Genomic DNA, 24,087 nt, shown 5'->3' with positions numbered 1-24,087 from the left:
TAATATTAGTCACCCTATAAAAAGCGAGCGTTCACTTCACACTTGTTATTGTCCTATCCATGGATTTTCTGCCAATTAATTCCGCAGCCATGGTCCTGTGATTGTGTTCTCCGTCTAAATCCAAACACAGAGCGGATGTTCTTTGCTCATGATTGCCAATTTTGAGTCCGAACCAGAACGGTGTTTGTTATCTCTAACACTTTGTCCTCCGTTTCCTTTTCTCTGAAGGTGCCAGTGGAGAAAAGAGAGATGAAGACTTTAACCCTCCTCCTCCTCCTCCTCGCCTCAGGAGTCTGCGATGACGTCAAATACATCTCCAAGAGAAACTCAGGTAAGGAGCGTTGGTTTTTGTTATCTGGAGGTGCTCTCCAAGTCACGCAGACTTAGCTTTTCTCTTCTTGAAGGCTCCTGAGTGAAGTTGTTATCAGGGTTTCTGTGTCTTTTGGATATTTGTTTTTGATTCTTTTACTTCACTTTCCCTCTTTTTGTTGCAAACACTTCAGTCTTCACTCGAACAGAATGACAGTGCTACCTCTCATCTTTCTCATCTTCTCTACCCCACTTCTATGATCCTCCTTGATGGCAGAACACGCTCCTTCTTTTCTCTCACATCAGTTGTCTCCTGTCGTGTCCGATGCTGAAATCACTGGCTGTGGATTTGTTCCTCTTCTTTACTTAAACTATTCCTTTCTTTTTCTCAATCGCCACCTCCTTCTTTCTTGGAAAACACTCTACTCCAAACTCTGAAAGATAGCTGTGTGAGCGCAGAGACAGTTTCCTCTCCGCCCCTCCTCCTCCTGCTGCGGCTGTGTGATAATCAGCTGCTGTCATTGTTGCTGCCTCTGAGCTCATTTGTGTATCAGCGGCCGGCTGATGGCAGATCTGCTGATGCTCTTTTGTTCGGGATCGATTTGTTGTGTCTCGCTGATCAGCTTGACAGAAAGAGTTTGATTGGGCTATTGATGTTTGGCATGCAGACTCAATAATGCTGTGACGGATACTGTATAGTGAGTTCAGTACAGCTTATTAGTTTGTGTGACACAGAGGTATATTATAGCTTATCTTCTTACAGCGTCTCAAAGAAGAACTGCTGGCTTTGTTTTTAAATGGCATCACTTATTTCAGCATTTGATGGACATTTCTGCTGGATTAGTCTCTAAAATAATAATAAAATAATAGATAACATCAGCATCAGGGATTTTCATCACTTAAAGATTAGGCTGCACTGATTGATGAATTTTATGTGAGGTTCCCTGTGTCCTCCTGTAACTAGTGTTTGTGATAAGCTTAGCTTGCTAGCTGCTGGCATTCTTTATTTATCAATGAGTTATCAAAGTAATGTCAATCTTCTCATCTACATCTTGGCAAGAAAGTGAAAGAACATATCTCTTTAACCCTCCTCTTATCCTTGGGGTCAATTGGACCCCATTCAATGTTTAATGTCTCTAAATGAATGATGAGCATCGTGTTTTTGGGTTCCTATTTCAAGACTTTTCCTAATTTCATGGAGACAACTGGGGAAACGTAAAAATAAAATAAAATGTTCCAACTTCCTGTAAAATAATGTACGCATCAGTGTTCCTTTGGGTCAATTTGACCCCAGGCTGCTTTAAGCTGTATATAGTGTAAGAAATATCAACATTTTACACACATTTGTTTTGGTTGTTTTGGATGATATTGAGGTCACTATAACCAAGGACACTTCTGCATGTGACTGCAGGAGCTTGGATCGAACCACCAACCTTCAGATTAAGATATAATATTTCCAGCCACCATGTCTCTAAAGACATTCAATGATGAGTCCTGTGCCATCGTTTTGATAACATAGAAACAAGGCAGGGCCGACGAGAGCATGACAAACTCACAGCAGTTTGATGTTCTGTTTTATAATAAAGTCCTTCTAAATGCTTTAAATTATGTTTATTTTTATGAAACATATTTTATTTAAAGGGTTATTTAGATAGTCAACAAAGAAAGATACAGGACCTGACACATAAACCTGGGTAACAATCAGTTTCTGGAGGTTTAAATTGCTGGGGTCAAATTGACCCCAAGGATAAAAGATGTTAGTGAATTTGAGGGTAACAGGAGGGTTAAATATCAAACTTTAATAAACAATATTCAGAAGAGTTATTCAGGATGAATGGATTGAAGCGATAGAGTTGCACATCATTTATCCCTGTTGTCTGCCCTGTCTCAATTCACAAATCATACCATGCTTATGATATTTAAGGGTTCTTAAACTTGTGCAGCTCTGTGCAGTGTGCTCTTGTTTTGGGTCTGATTGTGGAAACGAGCTGTCAGCATCCTCAGTTTCTGCTGCGCTGCACTGTGCTGTGTTTTTTCATCCCGCAGAGCTCGAGTCTTTCCACATGACCCGGACATCAACTCTACGATCTCTCCAGCTGAGATCGTAGAGTTGATCCATGACATGCGATACAAATTGACTCCTTCTAACAGCTTACTGCTAAACAGCAGATTGTCCAGATAAAAACGTTCTTCTTCCGGTTACTGTTTGGTAACGGCCCTAAATAGTCTCTGAACATGTGGGAAAGTGTGCCTGTATATGCAGAGGTTAAACCTGGGACAGTCCCATACTGGTTTAACCACAAAGAGGAACTATAATAGTGATGTCAGGGTCATTTGAACAGGCATTTAAAGCTGGTTCAGTGGTGGAATTGTAGCGATGATCACAAGGAAGTGGCACAGTTAACATTGACTCACCGCAGACAAGAACTTATTTTCTCTAACTGTGCGTGATGTTTTTAAATTTGATGTTTGTGTTTTTTTCAATTAGGCTAATTTGCATAAAACAGGCAGATTTTATCCCAAATTAATGCATAAAGGCTGATTTAAGTGTGTGCAAATAACACCCCTGCACGACTCTTTGACCTGCAGCTCAGATTCGGGTGCACCTTCATGTGCTCTGTGAATAAGACAATCTCTTGTTTTGGTCTCATCTGCAAAGGTTTAGTGTGCGCCAAAGCTGCTGCGATCCCAAAGTTGCATTGTTTTTGAATACTGGTTATGAAGCTATAAGAGATAGCACCTGAAAAACAGAAAGCTGTGTCAAGCAGCTGGACTAGTTTAACTGATACATCTGCTTAAACTTCCTCCACCATACCAAGCTCTTTCTCTGCTTCACTGTTCAAGTCCTGGAGCAGATCCCTCAGCTGACACCGGAGTGACAGAAACCGAGTTAGAGGAATCATGACGCTGTGTTTATACAGATCACCGTGTAGGGATAAAACTTTTGTAGCTACAGGACTTAAAGTCATTGCTGATGCCAAAGGATGCTGAAGAAATAAGCTTGCTGCTCACAGGAAAACTTATGTCCTCTAACAGGAAGTCAAAGGTCAGGTCTACTGGCCATCAGTCCTACAGCTGGCAGGGGATTGAAGAAGTCAAGGACAGTGCAGCAGAAACTTATGAACATAGCTGCAAGCCACCCGACACCCACATCAGGTTCTCAAAGTTTTAAAAAGCAAGAATTCTGGAAACATTACCGGAGAGCAGGACTCATTTTAAATCAGAGAGATAAAAAAAGGAGGTGAGAGAAAATGTTTATTTGTTGTTATTTACGGATAAAAATCAGTGAGGTTATGTTTGAGTGTGTTAACCGCTCCTCTTCCACCGTCTGATCCTCTACTTTCTACCTTTCTCTCCACATATCTGTGTCCCTCTCTCACACTCAATGTGCTAACTGTGTGGGAGAGCTGGTGGGAGTTCGCTTTCGGAGTTTGCCGTGTTTGTGTGTGCGTGTATGCTGGCAGACAGACCTGCATGTGTGAACAGTCTGCTCCGTGCTGTATTAAACACTGACTGAACACTGCCTTGTTTGTGTGAGCGTGTGTGTGTGTGTGTGTGTGTGTGTGAGAGAGTTTGTGTGAGTTTGTGCTAATTTGTGTGTGTGTGTGCTTTGGTGTATGCTATCTATCTACGCACTCTCCATCTGTGTGCGTGTGTGTGTGTGTGTTGTACCAGTGCACAGAGCAATTATGCGATCAGAGCAGAGCCAAGCGGACATTTATGTGGGCGACCGCTACAGTTGGTCAAAGATAGGATGTTAGATCTCTTCTCTCCCTAGCTGCTTGTATGTGTGCATGTTTGTGTGTGTGTGTGTGTGTGTGTGTGGACACCATATGGATGGGAACTACCGTTTCCTATTGTCAGTTCCCCTGCTGCGCTTTGATGCAGCACTCACTGCAGCAAAATAGGGGACAAATTGTGATGAGATGTGAAACCAAGAGAACAGTGTTTGAATAATGAATAAGTGCTAGCTGCAGAGACAAATCAATAAAAAGTGATACTACATCTCGTCCCTGTAGGGAAATGTAGGCCACATACTGTATGTATCATCAACTCTGAGGCTGCACGCAAGTTTAACAGACATTATTCCTCATACTCGTTGACAGACTTAAAATAGATGCTGCATTATTATACATGCAGATTACAAGTTAACTAAATTTGAGAGCAAACTCAAAGGCGGAGCTGAGAATGAAAAGATATCACATTGAGCTCTACAGTAACAGCCCACAGTTGTTAAAATCACGCCTCAGTTATTCAAATGATGCTTTGAACAACTTTCCTCTGTTTTACTTTCTGTTCATTTGGGTTCAATAAATGAACAATGGTGATGAAAACGTACCTCCAGGGTGGACGCAGCACCTCCGCTCTGCGTTGGGGTATTGACTCACCCTGTTGGGATTCTATTTTGCATAACCACCACCTAACTATACACTAAAAGCTGATCTATACTTCTGCGTCGCTCCCACGCGGCAGGGGCTGACGGATTCTTCTCCTCCTCCTCTCCTCATCCATGTTGTCTTTCTGGTCCTCTGAAAACCTCTGACCTGTTGACTCCAGGCCTGGCTCCGCTCATCATGACGGTTTGTTGTTGTAGTTAAGTGAAATACGATCTGGTGATAACACAGAGTGTTTTATTCTGAAAATGAACCGGATGTTTTCATTTTGTTTTGGTGAAACCTGACTTCCTGTCCCGCTCTATCTGCTCTTCTTGTCACAGGAGGACAAAGAGGTGTGGGTCTCAGTCATGTTGCCTCATGAATGTTACATTCTCACTTCTGTAATCTCCTTCAGGAAATACAACACCAGCATCTTATGATGTGCTGCTCAGGGGTCAGGACAGCAGGCGGTATTATTGTCTGGTCCTGGCTGTGACCAGCACCAATCTCAACTGCTCTGTTGAGATTGGTGCGTTGTGCTCCAGCATCCAGCAAAAATAGAAGTCTTGTGTATCTGATCCGGAGGACTCTGACCTGCTGGATCAGAGACCCAGCTGGAACACAACAGAGCGGATCCAGTGGAAGTTAACACATTCACTAGAATAGAAACAGATCAGATCTGGTGCTGCGTCGGATCAGAGACGGACCGGACATGGATCTAGTGGAATCATTAGAAAGAGAGTCGGGATCTTGGACATCAGGAGGGAGCTTGTAGTAGAGGCGTTTCTCCTTTGCATCGAAAGTAGCCAAAGGTGGTTCGGGCATTCTATAAGAATGTGTCTTTGGGGGTGTTCAAGGTGCTTCCACCTGGGAGGAGGCCTCAAGGTGGACCCAGAGCTCATTGGAGGGATTATACAGTATTACACATCTGACCTGGGAACACCTCTGGACCTCCAAGAGGAGCTAGGGTGTCGGGGTTGACTTGTTTCGACTGCTGCCCCCATGACCTGCTCTCATATAAGCAGATGAAAATGGGTGGATGGATGGACTGTTGCTTTAAAAGATATATTTTTGACAGAGTCCTGAACTCAGACTCTGGGGGGCTGCTCAGTCAATCAGGAGGCAGAGATACTGATACTGTGTCATTTCCTGCTCTCTCTTCCCTCTTTGTGACTCTATCCACTCTATTCTAAAAACCTTTAGAAACATACATGGATGTAACGTTTCTGCAGACACATTATGTGGTAGAGGAAAAATCACAATGAAGCTAATGTTGAAGAAACAACGTTTACACACAGGCAGAGCTGTGACTTAGATTAGCCCATTTCACTGAGAGTGCTAATGAGTCTGACAGATGCTACACAGGCATGACAACGCTGGAAATAATGCCTGGCAGTCATACAGGCATATTTTCGAATGCACACACACACATTCACACACACACACACACAGACAGATAAATGCTTGACACATTACGGTAGAGACGCTACACATTCCTTCCTGTAAATAATTTCTCTCGTAGACACTGAGGCAGCTGCACGCACGGACACACACAAACAAACAAACACAAACACACACACTTGGCTGCTGTCTCTCACAACACCACATTCTGTAACGCAGGAGGTCAGATTTAGGTCCATATATCCGTCTTTCTGCATCATCTCTCCATCCTTCTCTCCATCACTCCTGGTCGTCTCCGTCATGGCGTCGCTGCTCCAGACGGAACGAACAGATGAGTCAAGAAAGAAAGGAAAAGAAAGTGAACTCTTATATAAATCCGTCCGGTCCTGATGCAGCAGGAGAGAGAGAGAGAGATAGAGAGAGAGAGAGAGAGAGAGAGAGAAGGTGTTTTTTTCTATACGTTCTCTGCGTGTTGTTAATTATTGTCTTTCTGTGTTTAACGTAAACACACTGAAACCGAGATGTAGAACTGAACCTCAGATCGTTCGTGTGCAGAGTAAAACAAAGACATGAAGTTTTTAACGTCACATCTAAATTATTCACCGCTTCAGGCCGGTTTCTATCACCTCTGCTACATACTCTTCTGATACTTGTGTCTGTCCCACTTTCTTTGTGTTCTCCATGCTTAAACACCTCCACATGATCGGCTTGTACAGGCGGTGTGTTTTCTGACGCAGCTTAAACTGAGATCAGGGAGAGATTAGATGGCAGCGCGATCTAATCTCTGATTAACTCCTTGCATGCAAAGCAGAGATAACAGTTTGTTTAAGAGTTTACGAGTGTGTGTGCTTGTGTGTGTGTGTGTGCGAGAGAGAGAGAGAGAGAGAGAGAGAGAGAGAGAGAGAGTAATTTGCATTGTACAGTGTATAGTGTGGAGTCTATGTATCACCGTGTGCTCTTAGTGTTGAGTCACAAAAAGGGAGATAATTCACAATACATCATTTCCTTTACAACTGATACACACTGGTGCGCACACACTTGTGCACACACACACACATACACACACCTTTGCACAAAGCATTGCTTTTTTGCATTAGGAGACATTTGACGCGGTGCAGATTGTTAAATGACTTTATTACACACACAGATGTTTCATCGTAAAATAAAATTTACACACGTTGTTTAACACTAAAGTGTGCTTCCATTAAAAGTTCCTCCTCCTAAAATTGTCTGTCAGAAAAATAAAATGACATGTTAATTCTGAGCTGAAAAATAAAAAGTATATAAAATTCAACAACATATGAGAAACACAGAGTGACGTCATCCTGCAGACCCAGCATGACCTGTGAGGTTGTTTGAGGAGACATGAGAATTTATTTTCCATTACTCTTGATGCTCAAAGTGCTGAGGGCAAAGAGGCAAATTACTTATTCACCATTGTTGAGAATGGCAAAGTGACAGAGAACACAAGAAATAGAGCAGCTGTTGAGAGAGATTCAACATTTATAAGCTCTTATTGTAGTACAGCAGCCGGGGAGACAGACAGTTTTGTTTTGCATGGGCTGCTGAGTGGTTCAGGTAAGTGATGTAACCTCATGACAGAAATGCAACAATAAGTTACGTAATAGAGCGTACTCCCTCGTCTGTCTTTGGGGTTTTCAGTGTCAGTGTTAGAAAGATATCAACCTTGTGTTTACTGTAAACACAGCAGGTTAAAGGTTTCACAGTTTAGAGTTGGTGCAGACCAAACCAAAGTTTCACAAATAATCTTTGTTGATGGAAAAGTGCCGGCCTGCCTGCTCGCTCTGATGGACTCACGAGCAGCAGAAATGATCAGTAGCTGCTCAGTTTGAACAGTGATAAAACAGAGCTCCTTCTCATTGGCACCAAATTCATTCTTTCAAAAACATCCTCATTGACAACTTCTCCGTCTCCCCATCCGCCCATGTTAAGAGTAGTACACAGTACGCAGTCCCACATCACTAATGTCACACGGTCAGCATACTTCCATCTCCATAACATCTCTCGCCTGCGTCCGTCTCTCTCCCCCAACAGTACATCCATTCTGGTTCACACCGTGGTCACCTCTCGCCTAGATTACTGCAACTCCCTTCTTTTTGGTTCACCTGACAAATCCATCCATAAACTTTAACTGGTTCAAAACTCACCAGAATCACCAGAACCCCCTCCACCAGTCACATCACACTGTCCTGCAGCAGCTCCACTGGCTTCCCATTAAATACCGCATCATCTTTAAGACTCTGTTTCTCACCTTCAAGGCCATCAACAACCGAGCTCCTCAGGACCTCATTGACCAGGTCTCAGGTCCTTCTCTTTCATCCAACTCACCCTCCCACCTGCTCGCTTGAGGGTCGAGAGCCTTCAGCCACTCGGCCCCCCGCCTCTGGAACTCTCTCCACCAGGACTTATTTCAAAATTCCACCTTTCCCATCACCTTCAAATCATGCCTCAAAACTCACCTTTTCCTCCAAGCATACCCACTTTAATTTGTCTCTATGGGACTGGAATGACTTCACCTTCACTTTCATCATGACTTCACTTTCATTGTTCTAGTGTTGTATTGTTGTTCTGTTTTATGTATTTATTTACTGTTGAGTGTTGTTTTTACTGATGGCATATTGTAAGGTAACCTTGAGTGTCCAGAAAGGCGGCTATAAATAAAATGTATTATTGTTATTATTATGATTATTGGTTTGAATCACATCTGTTAGAGCCGCACATGGCCAAATATCATCATATCAGTTTCGTCCATATGTGGCGAGCTGCATCAACGCTGGCACACTTTGGATGAGTGGACTGTGTCTGGTTGTCTTCAGAGGTTTCAGAGTTTGTACGGTGCAGCCCCAGACGGCTCCCCTGTCTTACGTTTCCTCCTCATTTAAGTGCATGAATCTTTGACGAAGGGAGCCCTCTCATGCAACATTATGAAGAACAACTGCAGCACGTTAGCTTGTTGGATAACTATGACCAGGGGACAAGTGGGATTGTCTATTGTTGTACCTAGAAAACAAAGGCAGCTCAGGAGGACCCGAGAATATACAGACACTGGCCTCCTCTATGAAATAATCATCTGACATAATCCAGTCTCAGGATGATCCAGGAGCAGGGGTTCAGCAGGAAACTCAAATCTGCAGTGCTGTGGTTTCATCTCATCTTGACCCTTTGCTTTTATCTAAGCTCAGGAGTTTCAGGCCGGGTCACAGCCAGGACCAGACAATAATAACGCCTGCTGTCCTGACCCCTGAGCAGCACATCGTAACATATTGGTGTTGTATTCCCTGAGGGAGATTACAGAAGTGAGAATGTAACATTCATGAGACAACATGACTGAGACCCACACCTCTTTGTCCTCCTGTGACAATCAGTTATTGATGTTGTACCTTACCTCTTCATGCAGCCTTGTTAAATGTAATGAAAAAGTCACTCATGAATGGATACATCCTTTATTAATCCTGAGAAGAACTGGACTTACGAACCCCCCATGCTGAGCCTGGGTCCCCTGGAGGAGACTCGGAGTAGGCTGGCTGTGAGCAAACAGGCGACCTCTTGGTGTGATGAGAGAAGGTTTGAGATCAAGGTAATAAAAGCACATCGAGACACACAGAGAAATTACATGATCTCACCCTGTGTGAACCTGTGTGTGTGTGTGTGTGTGTGTTAGCATGATGACTCACAGTATTAAAGTATTGTTCTGTGTTAACAGCACTCCTAGCCTACATCGCAGCATGACTAATTAAAACAAGTGGCTTTGTCATGTAAAGACGTCCACTCGACTTTTCTCCTCTGCTTTCAGCAGAGTGTTCGCTTGTTTTCTGTTCACACACCAATTACACCAGACTGTGTCTGTCTCCCCCTCCCTCTCTCTACTGCCCTTTTGTTGCCCCTCTTAAACTAAAGATAACAGACTGTTTCTGACATTGTGGTGTGTGTGTGTCTGTCGGTGTGTGTGTGGAGATAAAGTGGCCCACAGAAACAGTGTGTAGTGTGTGCATTAGCTTTCTCCAATAAGAATATATTGTGTTATCTATAGCAGCATTAGTGTAAAGCAGCTTACTTAGCATCATAAACAGTGTGTGTGTGTGTGTGTGTGTGTGTAGTAGACGGTGTCACAGCCATAGACTGTATAAATAATGGACGTAGTATGTGTGACGTCACCCATCTGTTTCTGAAGCACTGTTTTGAATCCAATCGTTGGCAGGAGCCATATTTGAAATGCTGAACTCAATCAAGGTAAAGAGGCGGGCCTTTAACCTTTTCGCTAACAGCTACAGGGTGCCCGCCTTTCAATCAAGTCAGCCATGTCCTTATTTGGGCAAAACTTGAAAATCTTGATAGTTTAAAAAAAAATAAACTCACACCCTGTTCAGTGTGAGCTGAGAGAGAAATGAGCTCTTCAGACCTAGACTGTTTTTTGTACCAGGCTGTTAACATGTTTATTTCTGCTGTAAGGATCGTCTTCTTTGAATGGGTGTGTATGTGGTTTCTGGTGTTTCTGCAGCCAGCCTCAAGTGGACGCTCGATGAACTACAGTTTTTAACACTTCCACATTGGCTTCTTATTTTAAAACCGAAGGTTGCCGCTTGGTCAGAGTTTGCTCATGCTGGATCTGAGAAAACTTATGTTGTGATTTGGTGCTATATAAATAAAGATGAATTTACTTATTGATGCAATAAAACCAAGCGGCAACCTTTGGTCTAAAAATATGAGTCCAATGCGGAAGTGCTGAAAACTGCAGTTCATTGAGCGTCCACTTGAGGCTGGTTCTGGAAGTACCGGAAACCACATACACACCAATTCAAAGACGATGATCTTTACAGCAGAAATAAACATGTTTACAGCCTGGTTCAAAAAAGAATGTAATCTGGATAGCTCATTAAGGGGTGTGAGTTTTTTTCTAATGGGGCAATTTCAAAGATATTAAGATGACGAGTCTTCCAATGAGAGGCACAGCTGACTTGGTTGACAGGCGGGAACACTGTAGCTGTTGGTGAGGAGGCTCAAAGCCCGCCTCTTTACGTCACAATCACTCGACAACAGCAACATGGCTCCCGCTGAAGATTGGCCTCAAAACAGCGCTTCAGAAACAGATGGGTGACGTCACGGATACTACGTCCATATTTTACACAGTCTATGAATAAAACTCATTTATGTTCCTGCTTTTCTGGAGAATACCCCATGTTTTAATCTAACACTGAGAAGTTACAGTAAAATCATTAACACATGTGGGACATCCTTGGATTAAGAGGACTTGTGAATATCACAATAGCACCTCCTGTTTGCCTCCTTTTTAAACCTGAACAGCACAACAACCTGACGTGTTATCTCCTCCCTAACTACCCGGGCTGAAGGGTCTATATTTGTCTGCGTCTGCTCCTCCTGAACAAGGACATCAGTTTTCTCTCGGGAGAAGCTTTTGTGGGAGAGCCTCTCCAGACTCCTCTGTCTCCCTCTCAGAGCAGGCAAGTGGAGAAAGCTTGTGTGATTGGTCAGGACCGATTCCTGTTCCATCAGCCCCGAGAATGGATTTCTTCCAAATCCCAGCGTGATCTTGGCTGCACCACAGTAACACCACAAAGATGAGCACTGGGAATTATTGAATAGTGTTCTTGTGTTAGGGATGCTGGTGAGGAATATTTTCACAGTAATGACAAATGTTTGTGTTCGGCTCACTTGTTGCTAGTCAGATGAGGACATCGACTCCTCTCCCTCCTCTGTTTTGGACATTTCATCGTGAGGGTGTTTGCAGAAAGTTGTGTTCATGCTAAAGGGTGATACTTTTTCATGGATTATTTCAGAGTATGGATCCATTCATGTGCTCACAGTTAATTTGGTTGAATAGGGATCAGTTTTTGACACAGCCTCAGGGTTTGTTACCACATGCAGCTCTGTATACACAGATACTCTGCTGCAGGGTTGTGACAAAGCTCTGACATTACTGTCTTTGAACTCTGAGGGCTTGTGTCCACTAATGCCATTTTGTGCACTGCACTTATTTCCCATCCAAACCAGTTCAGTTCAGCAGATCTAACACTTGGAGTCCTCCGCACAGAATCGCTCGGGGCATCAGCAGGTTTGTGCTGCACTCAAAGCCCACTCAGTTGAACATAGTTCAACTTGTGGAGCACTGCCTCACTTATCAAATTTACTTATCCCCCGCGGACCAATCAAAGGCAAGAACTGTGTCAACTTTACCAATGGCAGAGGATTAGCTAGTGTACATTAGTGATTAATGTATCTCAAGCAGACAGGCTGGTTTTCAGTGGTATGATTTCCTGCATGATGGTGACGTGGTCTCAAAGTAGGAAGGCTCCTGGTTCGGATCTGGTCTGGTCCTCCTTTTTGACCAATGCAACGTTGGTTTAACTTGCGAACCAACTTGGCACCAACGTAGCATGCTTGTTGGTGTTGTTCCTGGCATTTCGTAATCACATGAGGTCCCGAAGAGAACCTATCCAACTTTACCAACACTTCTGTGCTACTCGTCGTGCTTCACATGGACGCCGACTTCACCCCTGACGTAAGCTGTTCGCAGTGCTAGTCCAGCAAAGAGTTGGTGCTGCTCTGGAACCTGTTTTACTAGCCGGGAGCCGGTTCTCCTGCAGTCGAAACACAAAAGACTGGTCCTCAAATGAGCACCGGCACTGAAACTGCTTTGTTGGAAAAGACGTACAAGTGTGCTGTTTGTGTGTTCTCATGTGCATGTGTCGGTTCTCTCCAGGGACTCCAGCTTCCTCCCACAGTGCAACAACATGCTTGTCCGGTCTCCCCTCCATGCTGTCCCTCTTCTTTAATTCCTGCATCATATCCCCGCATCATATCCCCCCATCTCTCTCTCTCTCTCTCTCTCTCTCTCTCTCTCTCTCTCTCTCTCTCTCTCTCTCTCTCTCTCTCTCTCTCATGCCCTATGTCTCCATCTCTTTGTCGTGCTCCAAGGTCATATTAAAGATTCATCCCTTCTTTGGTTCTGCAGTCAAATATTGATAAAGGCTGACACCCCTTTGACTCTGTACACTCACTCTCTCACACACACACACACACACACACACACACACACACACACACACACACACACACACACACACACACACACACACCTGGGGGGGCATGCAAACATTAATATGACTGTAGAACAAACACAAGGTAGTGGAGTCTCGCTGTGAAAACACTGTTTGGTGGAGACATTTTTACATTTATAAAGTGCAGAATTGTTTCTACAGATAATCTATGGAGCAATGTTTCAGATTGTTTGGATTGAAGCTATTGTTATGTGAATAGAAAAAAAGGAAACAGCAGTTTGGAAGAAAACAGAGACAGGTGCTGTGAAGCTAGTTTGAGCTCAGCTAGTGTGCCGTGTTTGAGTGAAGCAAAGTTGCATTGAGACTAAGATTATGAAAGGCTGCAACTTTTCTACATGTTCACACTCTGTGCTTGTTCATAAGGTGTGTTGTATAAAGGATATTATGTTATTAACGTACAAGTTAAAGCTGACAGTCTTCTTATTAAAACCTGACTAATTGTTGAATCATCCTCTCTTCACCTGGTTAACTAAACCTCCTCCACAGAGCTCTCTCTGCTCTGCTGCTGGCTCAGCTCACTCTGTGTGTGTTTGAGTGAGGATGTAGATGAGCTGAGGCTCCAGACAGAGCAGGGGTGAGCATGCACAGTGATAATGAAATGCACCAAAACGTTAAGAAGAACTACGGTTTTAAATAATTCAGCCTCAGAGCCAGTGAAGTACAGGGATTCACTTCCTAACCTTTGCTCTGACGTCATGAACGGCTGTGTTAAATTGGTGACCTGATCTACTGGAGATGAGGAGATTCATATTCTGCGACAGTGAGAAACATTTCTAAACGCCAACATAACTTTAAGTTTCATATAAAGTCATGTGGTTGAACTCTTTCACCTCTTCTTACAACAACAGAGGATTGTGTTTCCATCGAATCTCTGCCAGCTTCTCCTCTTTCTTTCTTTCTTTCTTTCTGTTTACAATGAACTGATATCACAACAGTGAGTTAACTCAGCCTTTACTAGTCTTGAGTGTTCACTGATGATCTGTAGGAGCTCTAAAGTCACTCTGCTTTAATACAGCACAACACAAGATGAACAAAATCTAGTTTAAAATGTAAGGGATAATGTATGAATGATTTAACTAGCTGCTAACCAGACATTAACCCGCTTATAACCCGGCTACTAACTTAAGATACAAACACGTTGGTACAAAAAACAATGATTATATTAATTTAAATGATTCAAACTGTTTTTTAAAACAGTCCCAGTGATTCCTCGTCAGTGATCGTTCCATGGTGATGGATTCTTCTCTGCCTGTTGTGGTGGATTGAACATGAAACTGTCCTCATTCAGCTCTCCTTCTTCTCTGAGCTCTGCGGTTCACACACCTTTAAAAAGAAACTAATGTCACAACTTTGAACCCTGCTGCTATCATCACCACCGCTCATGGTTTAACTTTCTTTGTAGAGATCGCTGACCTAAAGTTTCTCTCACCTGCTCCTCTCCTTCATCATATTGATGGACAGGATCCAATATGAAAATATCCGCATCCTGCTGATTTAGCATGCTAAACGAAACTAGTGTTTTAGCTATATTGCTAACAGATTTACCCAAGCGGCAACCTCCGGTCTCAAAATATGAACCCCATGCTGAAGTGTTATAAACTGCAATTTATCAGCTCCCGCTGACGATTGGCTTCAAAACAGCGCTTCAGAAACAGATGGATGACGTCACAGACACTACATCCATTATCTATCTATCTATGGTTTTACCTCACCTTACGGTCTATGGTGTCAACAAGCAGAAGCTAAATGTGTCTGAACTCTCTTCCACGGATTGATTTGACATGACGTGTGATCAGTTTGTCTCTGGTGTTGCTCATATTAATGAAAGTTAATAGCCATAGTCAAGGGGGTTTTGACCAATCCAAATCAAGCATCTTATGCAGACGGAAGATCAGTGAGAAAGCTGGATAATAAGACTGCTTAACTCCCAAACTGAACATAGAGCAAGAGGTGCAGGGAAACAAACAAACAAGAACTCATGAGACAACAAAACAACATCATCTTGTAGTTGTTTTGCTCTCCTGTAGTTTTTGTATATTAATAAAATAGTTATATTGAAGAACATATTTAAAGATAAAGCAATGCACTTGAGTTTATTTGCGTCTTGTGTCTAAATGTTTACAAGCTGTGATTCTATAAAGAGGAGGAAACACTCTATATGTTCCTGTCTGCCCTTTCTAAGCAGCTTTATTTAACACCTCTCATCTCTGATTAGAGTACTTCTTGTTACATCACTGTCCTCTGTGAGTTAGTCTGTAAGTTCATAGTGTGTGTGTGTGTGTGTGTGTGTGTGTGTGTGTGTGTGTGTGTGTGTGTGTGTGTGTGTGTGTGTGTGTGTGTGTGTGTGTGTGTGTGTGTGTGTGTGTGTGTGTGTGTGTGTGTGTGTGTGTGTGTGTGTGTGTGCATTCTAAGATGTTTTGTATACACTTGTCCACTTGCATGTCTGCTGAGGTTGGTGCTTGCAGTTGACAGTAATGAGAGCGGACAGGGGGCCCAGGGGAAAGACACTATATGTGGCCCTCAATTAATTACCCCCCTTAACACACGTGCACAGCCTCAGCGTGCAGAGGAAGGCAGACTTGTTTGAATGCTGTCCACTCCTACACACATGCATACTACACACCTTTTCCATCTTTATGTCTTTATCTCAATCTTTCTGCAGGTGGAGTGCATGAATTTATTATAGCATGATGAATTATAAAAACATAACCTCACTGCTGAACTGGTATACGTCATATATGTACACTCAGCACCACACACACACAGAGGCCCACATAAGCACATTTGCAGTGGCAGCACTAATAAATAAACAGATTATATTTGAAGTGGACAAATAAGCCTGAAAACAAATTAATGCTGGAGCACCTGCTTTATGCAAGAGGCATGCACATAAAGAGAGCCACAGAGGGAGCATCTGGAAACAAGAACTGAGCAACAAAAACTGCACACACTGATGCTCAGCCACCCAAACATTTATGATATTATGTTATTTCTGTTACACACTCATGTTTAGGTGTTTCCCTCAGATAAGTCGTGCTCTTGATGCTGGATTCTCACGCTTTCAATAAACTGTCAAATATATATGGGGCACCTTTGGTAAAGTTGTGCACACTGAAAATAACAGCAACGTCGTAAAAACGGAATGTTCATTTTTAAAAGACACTTTTTTAAAACACATTTAGAGCAATATTTGTGATCTTCTTCACATTTAATTTTGTTTTGAGAAATATTTAAAATTAAAATCACTGTTAAATGCGAATGCTAAATCTAAATCTAAATGTTATATCTTTTTTTTTTTTTTTAGTTATATTTTTGGGGCTTTTTGCCTTTATTTGATAGGACAGCTGAAGAGAGACAGGAAATGTGGGGAGTAGAAAGGGGGGGAAGACATACAGGAAATAGCCACGGCCAGGAATCGAACCGACAACCCCTGCTGTACTGTCATCCTAATGGTGTAGCTTAACCAAAATTAGACAGCCAGCCAAACTCCTTGAATATACAACACAAGAGTCAGGATGTAGCGTTCTAGCTCCAGTTTTAATTGGGACTCTTGATGAGCATGTTGGCAAACAAAGGAGTAAAACTGTAAACAATAAAAAAGGACACTGGGTTACAAGTTAAGACCAGTAAAGCACACGAATGTTTTTCTTAAACATATACAATATCCAAAATCACACAATGAACGCTGCTAAGACATGATGCATTTAACATGTAAAAATAAAATCACCTATCAGCCATAAACTAGCATTGATTCTAAAACGAACATAAAAACATCCCATCTTCAACAAATATTAATCGATTCTGTAAGATACACATTCAAACAACTAAAAAAATACTTACAGGCAATGCTTGTGATGGGCTACTTCAATGGATTGCAACTGATTGTCCAGCAATACTGAGATCAACTGCTCCTGCGCCCTAACTCTCAGCTGCAATATTCTGTCGATCGGTGGGCGGAGCTAACCCAGCAGCATGAACTGCTTGCAGGGCAGAACACCTGTGACAAGGACTGTAGCCTTTTTATGTGGGGTGGTTAGACCGCTAGGCCACCAGCGCCCCTCAATGTTAAATCTTAATGTTACATTTCTAATCTAAATGTTAAATGTTGCTCTGCAATCCTAAATATTTAACTAATATGCAAATTCACACTGCAGCTGAGCGGAAATAACAAAATAAAAGCTTCATATAGTGGTACAAGTATCCCAATCATAGTCTGTCAGTACTGACCCCAGTGGGTTATAGCCGCACTGCCCGCTGTAAAAATGCTGCATAGGCAGTTTTGGAGGTTATAAATAGATTTCACAACGCTCAGAAACAGAACTGACCCAGTCTATGGTATGGACAAGCTAGGCTGCTATTGCTAAGTCTGTGTCGCCATATGAAGCTTTTATTTTGGTATTTCTACTATAGGCGGCAGTTTGAATCTACATATTAGCTAAATATTTCTGATCGCACAGCAACATTTAACATTTAGATTTAACATTTAGATTTATATTTAACAGTGATTATAACATATATATTTTCACTACAAAATTTTTCTCTTAATGTGATAAAAAAGTAACGTTTAAAAATTCACTAAACATTTTGTAGGACGTTTTGGAGCTAAAGGTGGAGAAATGTAGCTGTCATTATTAGTGCGCACAACTTTACAAACGGCGCCCCACACACAGATAGTGAGATCCATGTTGATCATATTAGTAACCAAATGAATGCACTGCTGAGTAAACTGCTTTTTAGATTCTGCGCATGAATTCAGTGAAAGCAGAATACAACCAGTGGCGGCTGGTGGAGTTTTCTCCAGGGGGGGCTATAACTCCAAAATAGTACATGTTTGCTTGCGTTTTGGTAAATGCCTGAGGTATCACACCAGTGTATTTACATACACGAAAACAGCAAAAGCAACATTATAATGTCATGTACTCTTCTATTTTTTGTACATACATTTTGCTCTTCTTTCCTTGAGAGAAGCACATTTCTCAATGACTCTATGGTTAAAGTCAGGGATGCTTTTGACAAGTTTCTTCTCCATAGAGAGCATGGCCAATGCATTGAGACGATCCTGTGACATTGTGTTCCTGAGGAAGGTCTTGATTCTCTTCAGTGTTGAGAAGCACCTCTCAGATTCAGCGAGATTCATTGGATTGTCTTGCTGCATCACCTGTAATAGATAAGTGACCATGGTGATGGTGTCTCATGGCTGCAGTATTCATGCTGCCACTGGTGCAGTAGGCTAAATAGCTACAGTAGATCATTGATTAACAAGATTTGTGTTTACCATTTGTATAAGCTGTGTAAGCTAATCATTGTCTCAGTACTTATTGAAAGAGGTGTAGATATTATGCATGTATCACCAATTAATGTGTGTGTAGTAATGATATTACATGCTCGCCAGCAGAGGGCACTGTTACACTATGTATAATGCTTGTTAACAAATAATCTGTCAAATAATAGCATTACTATTCCTGCCAGTTTAACTTTTCTGAATAGTGCTTCAAATCAGTGATACCTGTCTTTATCCATGCTGGGTCAGATCCTGACGTTTGGAAAAGGAGGCAGGGAAAGCAGAATGAAGCATTAGCATCACTGCATACAGTTAGCCTTGTTGCTAAACCAGGTCCTGGTTTAAAAAGACCGGGTGTATTGTCTCCCTCTGTCTTTGGACTTCTGATTAATGTTGATGTTGGGCTGATCAGGTCCGCGCTCTTTCACGTGGAGCTTCTCCTGGTACGTTCTCCTCTCTAAAGGTGATGTTTTGAGTGACTTCACTGAATTATTTACTTTCTCTCCCTCCATTTTGCGTCTCTGTCCGATCGTCTCCTACTCCCACGGCTCGACCTGTCAATCAGCCGCGCTTTGACGGCTGTGACGTCGGCCCCATGACAGGAGGGTGGTGGTATGTAAATCAAGCTGCATTCAGCTCTGGGCGCAGGGAAGGTGCGCCCCGACATGGCCCTATCTCTTGTATTGAAGAGGAGCTACTGCGCATGTACAACTTTTAACGAGAGTCTATGGCCAAAGATTTCTGCGCCCCGGAGGAAAACCGGAGAAAACCAGTCTATGGGGAAACCCCATGGGGAACATACGTCACCAATCAGACAACACAGATGAATGAAACAGCTTTAATAATAATTATTTAACTATATAATATTTATCTTGCTCATCTAAAAATATATATACATACACTTCAGAATATTATTTTATTATTTAATTTTTTTATTCAATTTTATTTTTAAATGTCTTGTGGTGGGGTGGCACCCTAGCGCCCCTATTGGCCAGCTGCCACTGGATACAACACAAGTCGTTGTGAAAGAAACAAAGCCTCCGATTTGATTATTGAGTTTTATATTTGATCACCGTGTGCAATCTGAGAAAAGCAAATACACTGAGAGATACTGTGTATTGGTGAAATGTAAGGAGAAAGACTGAATGTAAAGAAAAAGCAGAAGAAGACACAAAGAGAGAGAGAAGCAAAGACAAAAGAATAGGGTGGGGGTGAGCGAGAGAAGAGTATGAGGGCAAAGAAAGAAAGAGAAAACCTAACACGTAGTCCTTGCTGTCAGCCAGTGTGTAATTAAGTTCTGCACTCTGTCACCGTCGCTCTGTAGAACTGGTAATTTAACTGGGCCTGAGCCAGGAGAGCAGATCAGAGGAGGAGGGAGCAGGGACAGGAGGACAGGAGAGGGGGAAGAAAGAAAGATACAAGGAGGGCTGGAGGAAGAGTAGGAGAGAACTTAAGAGCACTTCTTGGAGATGATAATTCAAAATGAAATAATAAAGAACAGAGGAGGAGAGATGAAGTAATGTGAAGGGAGAAGCAGGGGCAAAGGAGGAGTAAGGGGGATGCGGGAGCAGAAGAAGTACAGAAGAAAGGGAGGAGAGATGACAGCAGGGATAGAGGGAGGAGAGGACCATGGGGAAGAGATGAGAGGAGCGAGGAGCACAAAGCAGCAGATAATTGAATAGAAAACTTGATTTTCCAGCTGCTCTGCAGCGAGCACTGGGTGTCTCAAAGCTGCCAAATTGGCTGTTCACATTCATTTAACATTCAGTGTTGTCAGATCATACTGCTAAGTGGCTTCAGCCTCTGAAATTAACAGATCAGATAATTACAGCAGGGTACAAAGGTGTATTTCAGGCCACTATGAAGCCTCAGTACACATGCTCATGCGTTGGGCTCAGTGCGTATATGTGCATCTTATTTGGTTAAATAATCAACATTTCGACTGTTCTTCTGGAGACTCTGAGAACTCGAGCCCTCATGTGTTATCATTCCATTCATGTCACAGGGTTAAGCATCCATTTCTTTGAAAAGTAAATTCCCAGTGTTTAAAAAAAAAGGAAAAACAGAGGATTGTTTCCCAAATCTCCAGCCTGGAGCTTCATAAAATCTTCAAAGACACCTCTTACCGTCTGAGTGAGAAAATACTCTGAGCTTCACAGTCTAAACCATTTTAACAAATTCCCCCAAGTTGTGATTCTTCCTCTCATCCTGACCGAAATAACTGTCTTTTCTGAAAGGGTTTATTTTCATATTAAATGTTATGCAATAAACGTTGTTACCATTAAGTTCAACCAACATCTGTTAAGTCATCTGGAAACTTTAAATGTAAGGCAGGTGTTTATTAGACTCAGCTGAAGCTGCTGCTGTTTCAGTTTGTATTTGTACATGCGCTCTGATGTCACAGTTATGTTTGTATTAAGGGGGATATCTTTATTTATTTATTTAACCAGTAAGAGACTCATTGAGATTTAAAACCTCTTTTTCAAGAGTGACCTGGCCAAGACAGCAGCACAAAATAGGTTACAACACACAAGAACACAAAACAACACAAATAGAATACAGTCACAGTTTCACATGGTTACATGATTACACAGTGCAATCACAGGATCCAATGGAGCCTGTTCTCTGTCTTTTATGAGTGACTTGAATTCCCCCAGAGTTACAAGATGTGTCAGTTTCAAGTCCTTCTGCACATCATTCCAGGTAAACGGGGCTGAATATTTAAAAGCCTTTTTGCTCAGTTCAGTTCTGAATCTCTGGACCTGCAACTGTATGATGTCCTGAGAGCACAGGCCATATCGGCTGAGGTTTCTACACACATGTACACACAAATAAGTAGGGAGAAGTCCAAGAATACATTTATAAATAAATAAATAATAATAATAATATCTCACCTGAATGGTGGTGCAGTGCTACCTCACACCAGGACGGTTCCTGGTTTATCTCCTGGTCTGGGCCTCTCTTACCTCTTTTCAAACAACGTGAATCGGGTTGTATTTCCGGGCTGGTGCTCACGCTGGTTCAGAGCTGGTTGAACTTGCCAACCAACACGGCACCCATTTGTTTTTCCGCCCGCTCGAGCACCGGGAAGAGGCACGCCATGAGGACAGATTTACGTGACCGCTTTTCCCAGCAGCGCTAGCGTGAGCTTTCCCTCACAACAACAAACGATGGCGGACAACGACAGCTTGTCTCCTAGGCTGACCACTGCTTTGCCTTGGAATGCATTAGTCTCTTTTATTTTTTCACTGCAGGACAATGGCGGAAACACGTTTGGTTTGTGTTTTTGATCACGGCAACCCCGCCCCCCCGCCCCCCCGCCCCTGATTTAAGCGGTTCACGGTTCCAGACCAGCAAAAATTTGGAGGCGGTTTTCCCAGCCAGGAGCCGGTTCACTCGAAGTCGAAACGCAAAAAAACGGTTCTCAATTGAGCGCCGGCTCCAAACTGGCTCGTCGAAAAGGGGTGCATGTTCTCCAAGCTCATGCATGAGTTCCCTCCCACAGCCCGAAGACATGCTGTCAGGCTAACTGGTGACTCTAATCTGCCCATAGGTTTGAGTGGGCCAGGAGAGGCTCCTAGAAGTTGCAACTCAAATGAGAAATAGATAATGGATGGTATTTCATCCAATCCTCATCCCAAATGTGATCTGTTTCTAAGATCATGAGAAAATGAACTTCTTCATATGATGAGAAACCAAACTTCACATTTCTACGGAGGATTTTTAATGCTGATATGTGAACCATGTGTTCAGAAGCTTCCTCTGAGAAGAGCTCAACAATAGATTCAAATATTCAGTCGACTCCTGTCATCCAGAAACCACTGAAAGAGTGGTGGTTCCTGGATGAATGAATGAATAAAAACACTGACAGAGATACTGGATGATTCACTTTGTCTTCAAATCCAAATGTTAAAAGGTAGACTGTTTGTGCCTTTGTGTTTAGATTGAAACACCTGGACATCATCGCTTATCTCTCTGTCTCTTTTATGTAAAACTTGAAAGGCAGAAAAATGGATGAAAGATGAAAAAATGAAGACACTGAGGAAGAGATAAAAGGGAGAGGAGAGAAAAATAGGAGAGGAGGACAGAAAGGGAAGTGTAGTTAAGCAACAGAGTAAATGGCTTTTCAATGTGCGAGTCTCCGGGGACGGGACAGAGTGAAAGAGGAGAGGGAGGGATGTTACAAACAGTAAGCGAGATGTGACACTGATGAACCCGCCTCCAAGTCTTTGACCTTGCGTGTGAGTGTGGATATGTGTGTGTGTGTGTGTGTGTGTGTGTGTGTGTGTGTGTGTGTGTGTGTGTGTGTGTGTGTGTGTTTTAAATATATATATAAAATACAGTGCAGGGTGGGAAGAGTGTGGCAGATTCTCTCCACAGGGAGTCTGAACGGACTGGTGCACAAGTAGGACTCTATGCGTGTAGTGTGTGAGAATAAGTACCAAAGCGTTTGACTGAAGGGCAATTAAAGGATAGTGTGTGTGCATTTGCGTTTAAGCGATGGCCTGTGTGAGGCCACTGTGCTGTGTATTGACAAAGTAATTACCAGTGAATAATGCAGGCCCGTATGTGTGTGCATGCAGGCCTGTGTTTGTGTGCGTTAGTGTGTGTATCAAGTGTATTCACTTGGGGAGCCTTGCTATTGGCATTCTAATTAGACTGAATGATATACTCTCCCTATTAAGACCAACATGGAGCAACATAGTGCTCGTCAGGACATTCTGCATTGTTTACCATCTGCAGGGCTCGCTCCGTTGCCCTGCTCTATGGCAATTGCTAAGTAACTGAAAGAAATGCTGCAGCATGGTCGACCTAAGTGCTTATTAGCTTATTTTTAGAGACACTTTCTATTGGACAGGAAATAAAAGGACTGTAGCACGGTTTTAAAAAATATGTCATTTTTTTTTAAGCGCAGAGATTCATTCCAGTACTGGCAGGATGAGTGGGAATGAACTGTGTTTATAGAACTTGGTCTCCATTACATGTCACATTGAACCATTCACATCACATTCACACACTGTAGGCTGCTATGCAAAGAGCCCATCATATATTAACTAGGGATGTAAGGACATATTGCAAGACGGTAAAAACTCAATACAAATAAGGGTGGATTAAAATCGATTAAACATAATTTGTATTGGGATATCATTTTTAAACAGTAGAAGGCGCTTTCTGCATTATACTCTGTTCAACATGAAGTCTCTTGCGGTGCTCTCTCATCACTTGCTGAGTGTAGGTGTTTCCAGTTTAAAGCATGTTTCAGAATCAGCTGACTGAAGGTGTTGCTCACAGTGGAGACGCTCAGCTGGGGGCTGCAGCTGAGTGACAGGTCTCCACGAGCGCTTTTTTTCTCTGCTGCAGGTCCGGTTGTTCACCCGGCTGACACCTGATCGTGTTTAAAGTCTTATTTTTCTCAATAAGAAGGAGAAAACTGGACACTGCGGGCCCGATCTAATAAAGGTTTGGGTATATAAAAACATTTGCAAACTTGATAGCGCGCACGCAAAGCAGATGTACTAACCGGGAGCACAGAGGATTGCGTCTGTCAAATGAGCAAAATAGCACTCGCTTTCCATTTAGCGTGTTTGCCTTTATTTATATGCAGAATACATGTAGATCATCA

At 42.6% G+C, this 24,087-nt stretch overlaps 1 protein-coding gene across 1 annotated transcript in view; it reads left to right on the top strand.

Annotated features, from left to right (window-relative positions):
• The first annotated feature begins 249 nt into the window (after positions 1–249).
• il1rapl2 (interleukin 1 receptor accessory protein-like 2) overlaps positions 250–24,087 on the top strand; it is a 486,775-nt gene continuing 462,937 nt past the window's right edge. The window contains exon 1 of the mRNA XM_034690578.1: positions 250–331. Coding sequence (XP_034546469.1) covers positions 250–331 — 82 coding nt within the window. The remainder of the gene's footprint in view (positions 332–24,087) is intronic.

The sequence above is a fragment of the Notolabrus celidotus genome, chromosome 8, assembly GCF_009762535.1.
Source record: "Notolabrus celidotus isolate fNotCel1 chromosome 8, fNotCel1.pri, whole genome shotgun sequence".
In the NCBI taxonomy this organism is placed as follows: domain Eukaryota; kingdom Metazoa; phylum Chordata; class Actinopteri; order Labriformes; family Labridae; genus Notolabrus; species Notolabrus celidotus.
This window is presented reverse-complemented; position numbering and strand designations above follow the sequence as displayed.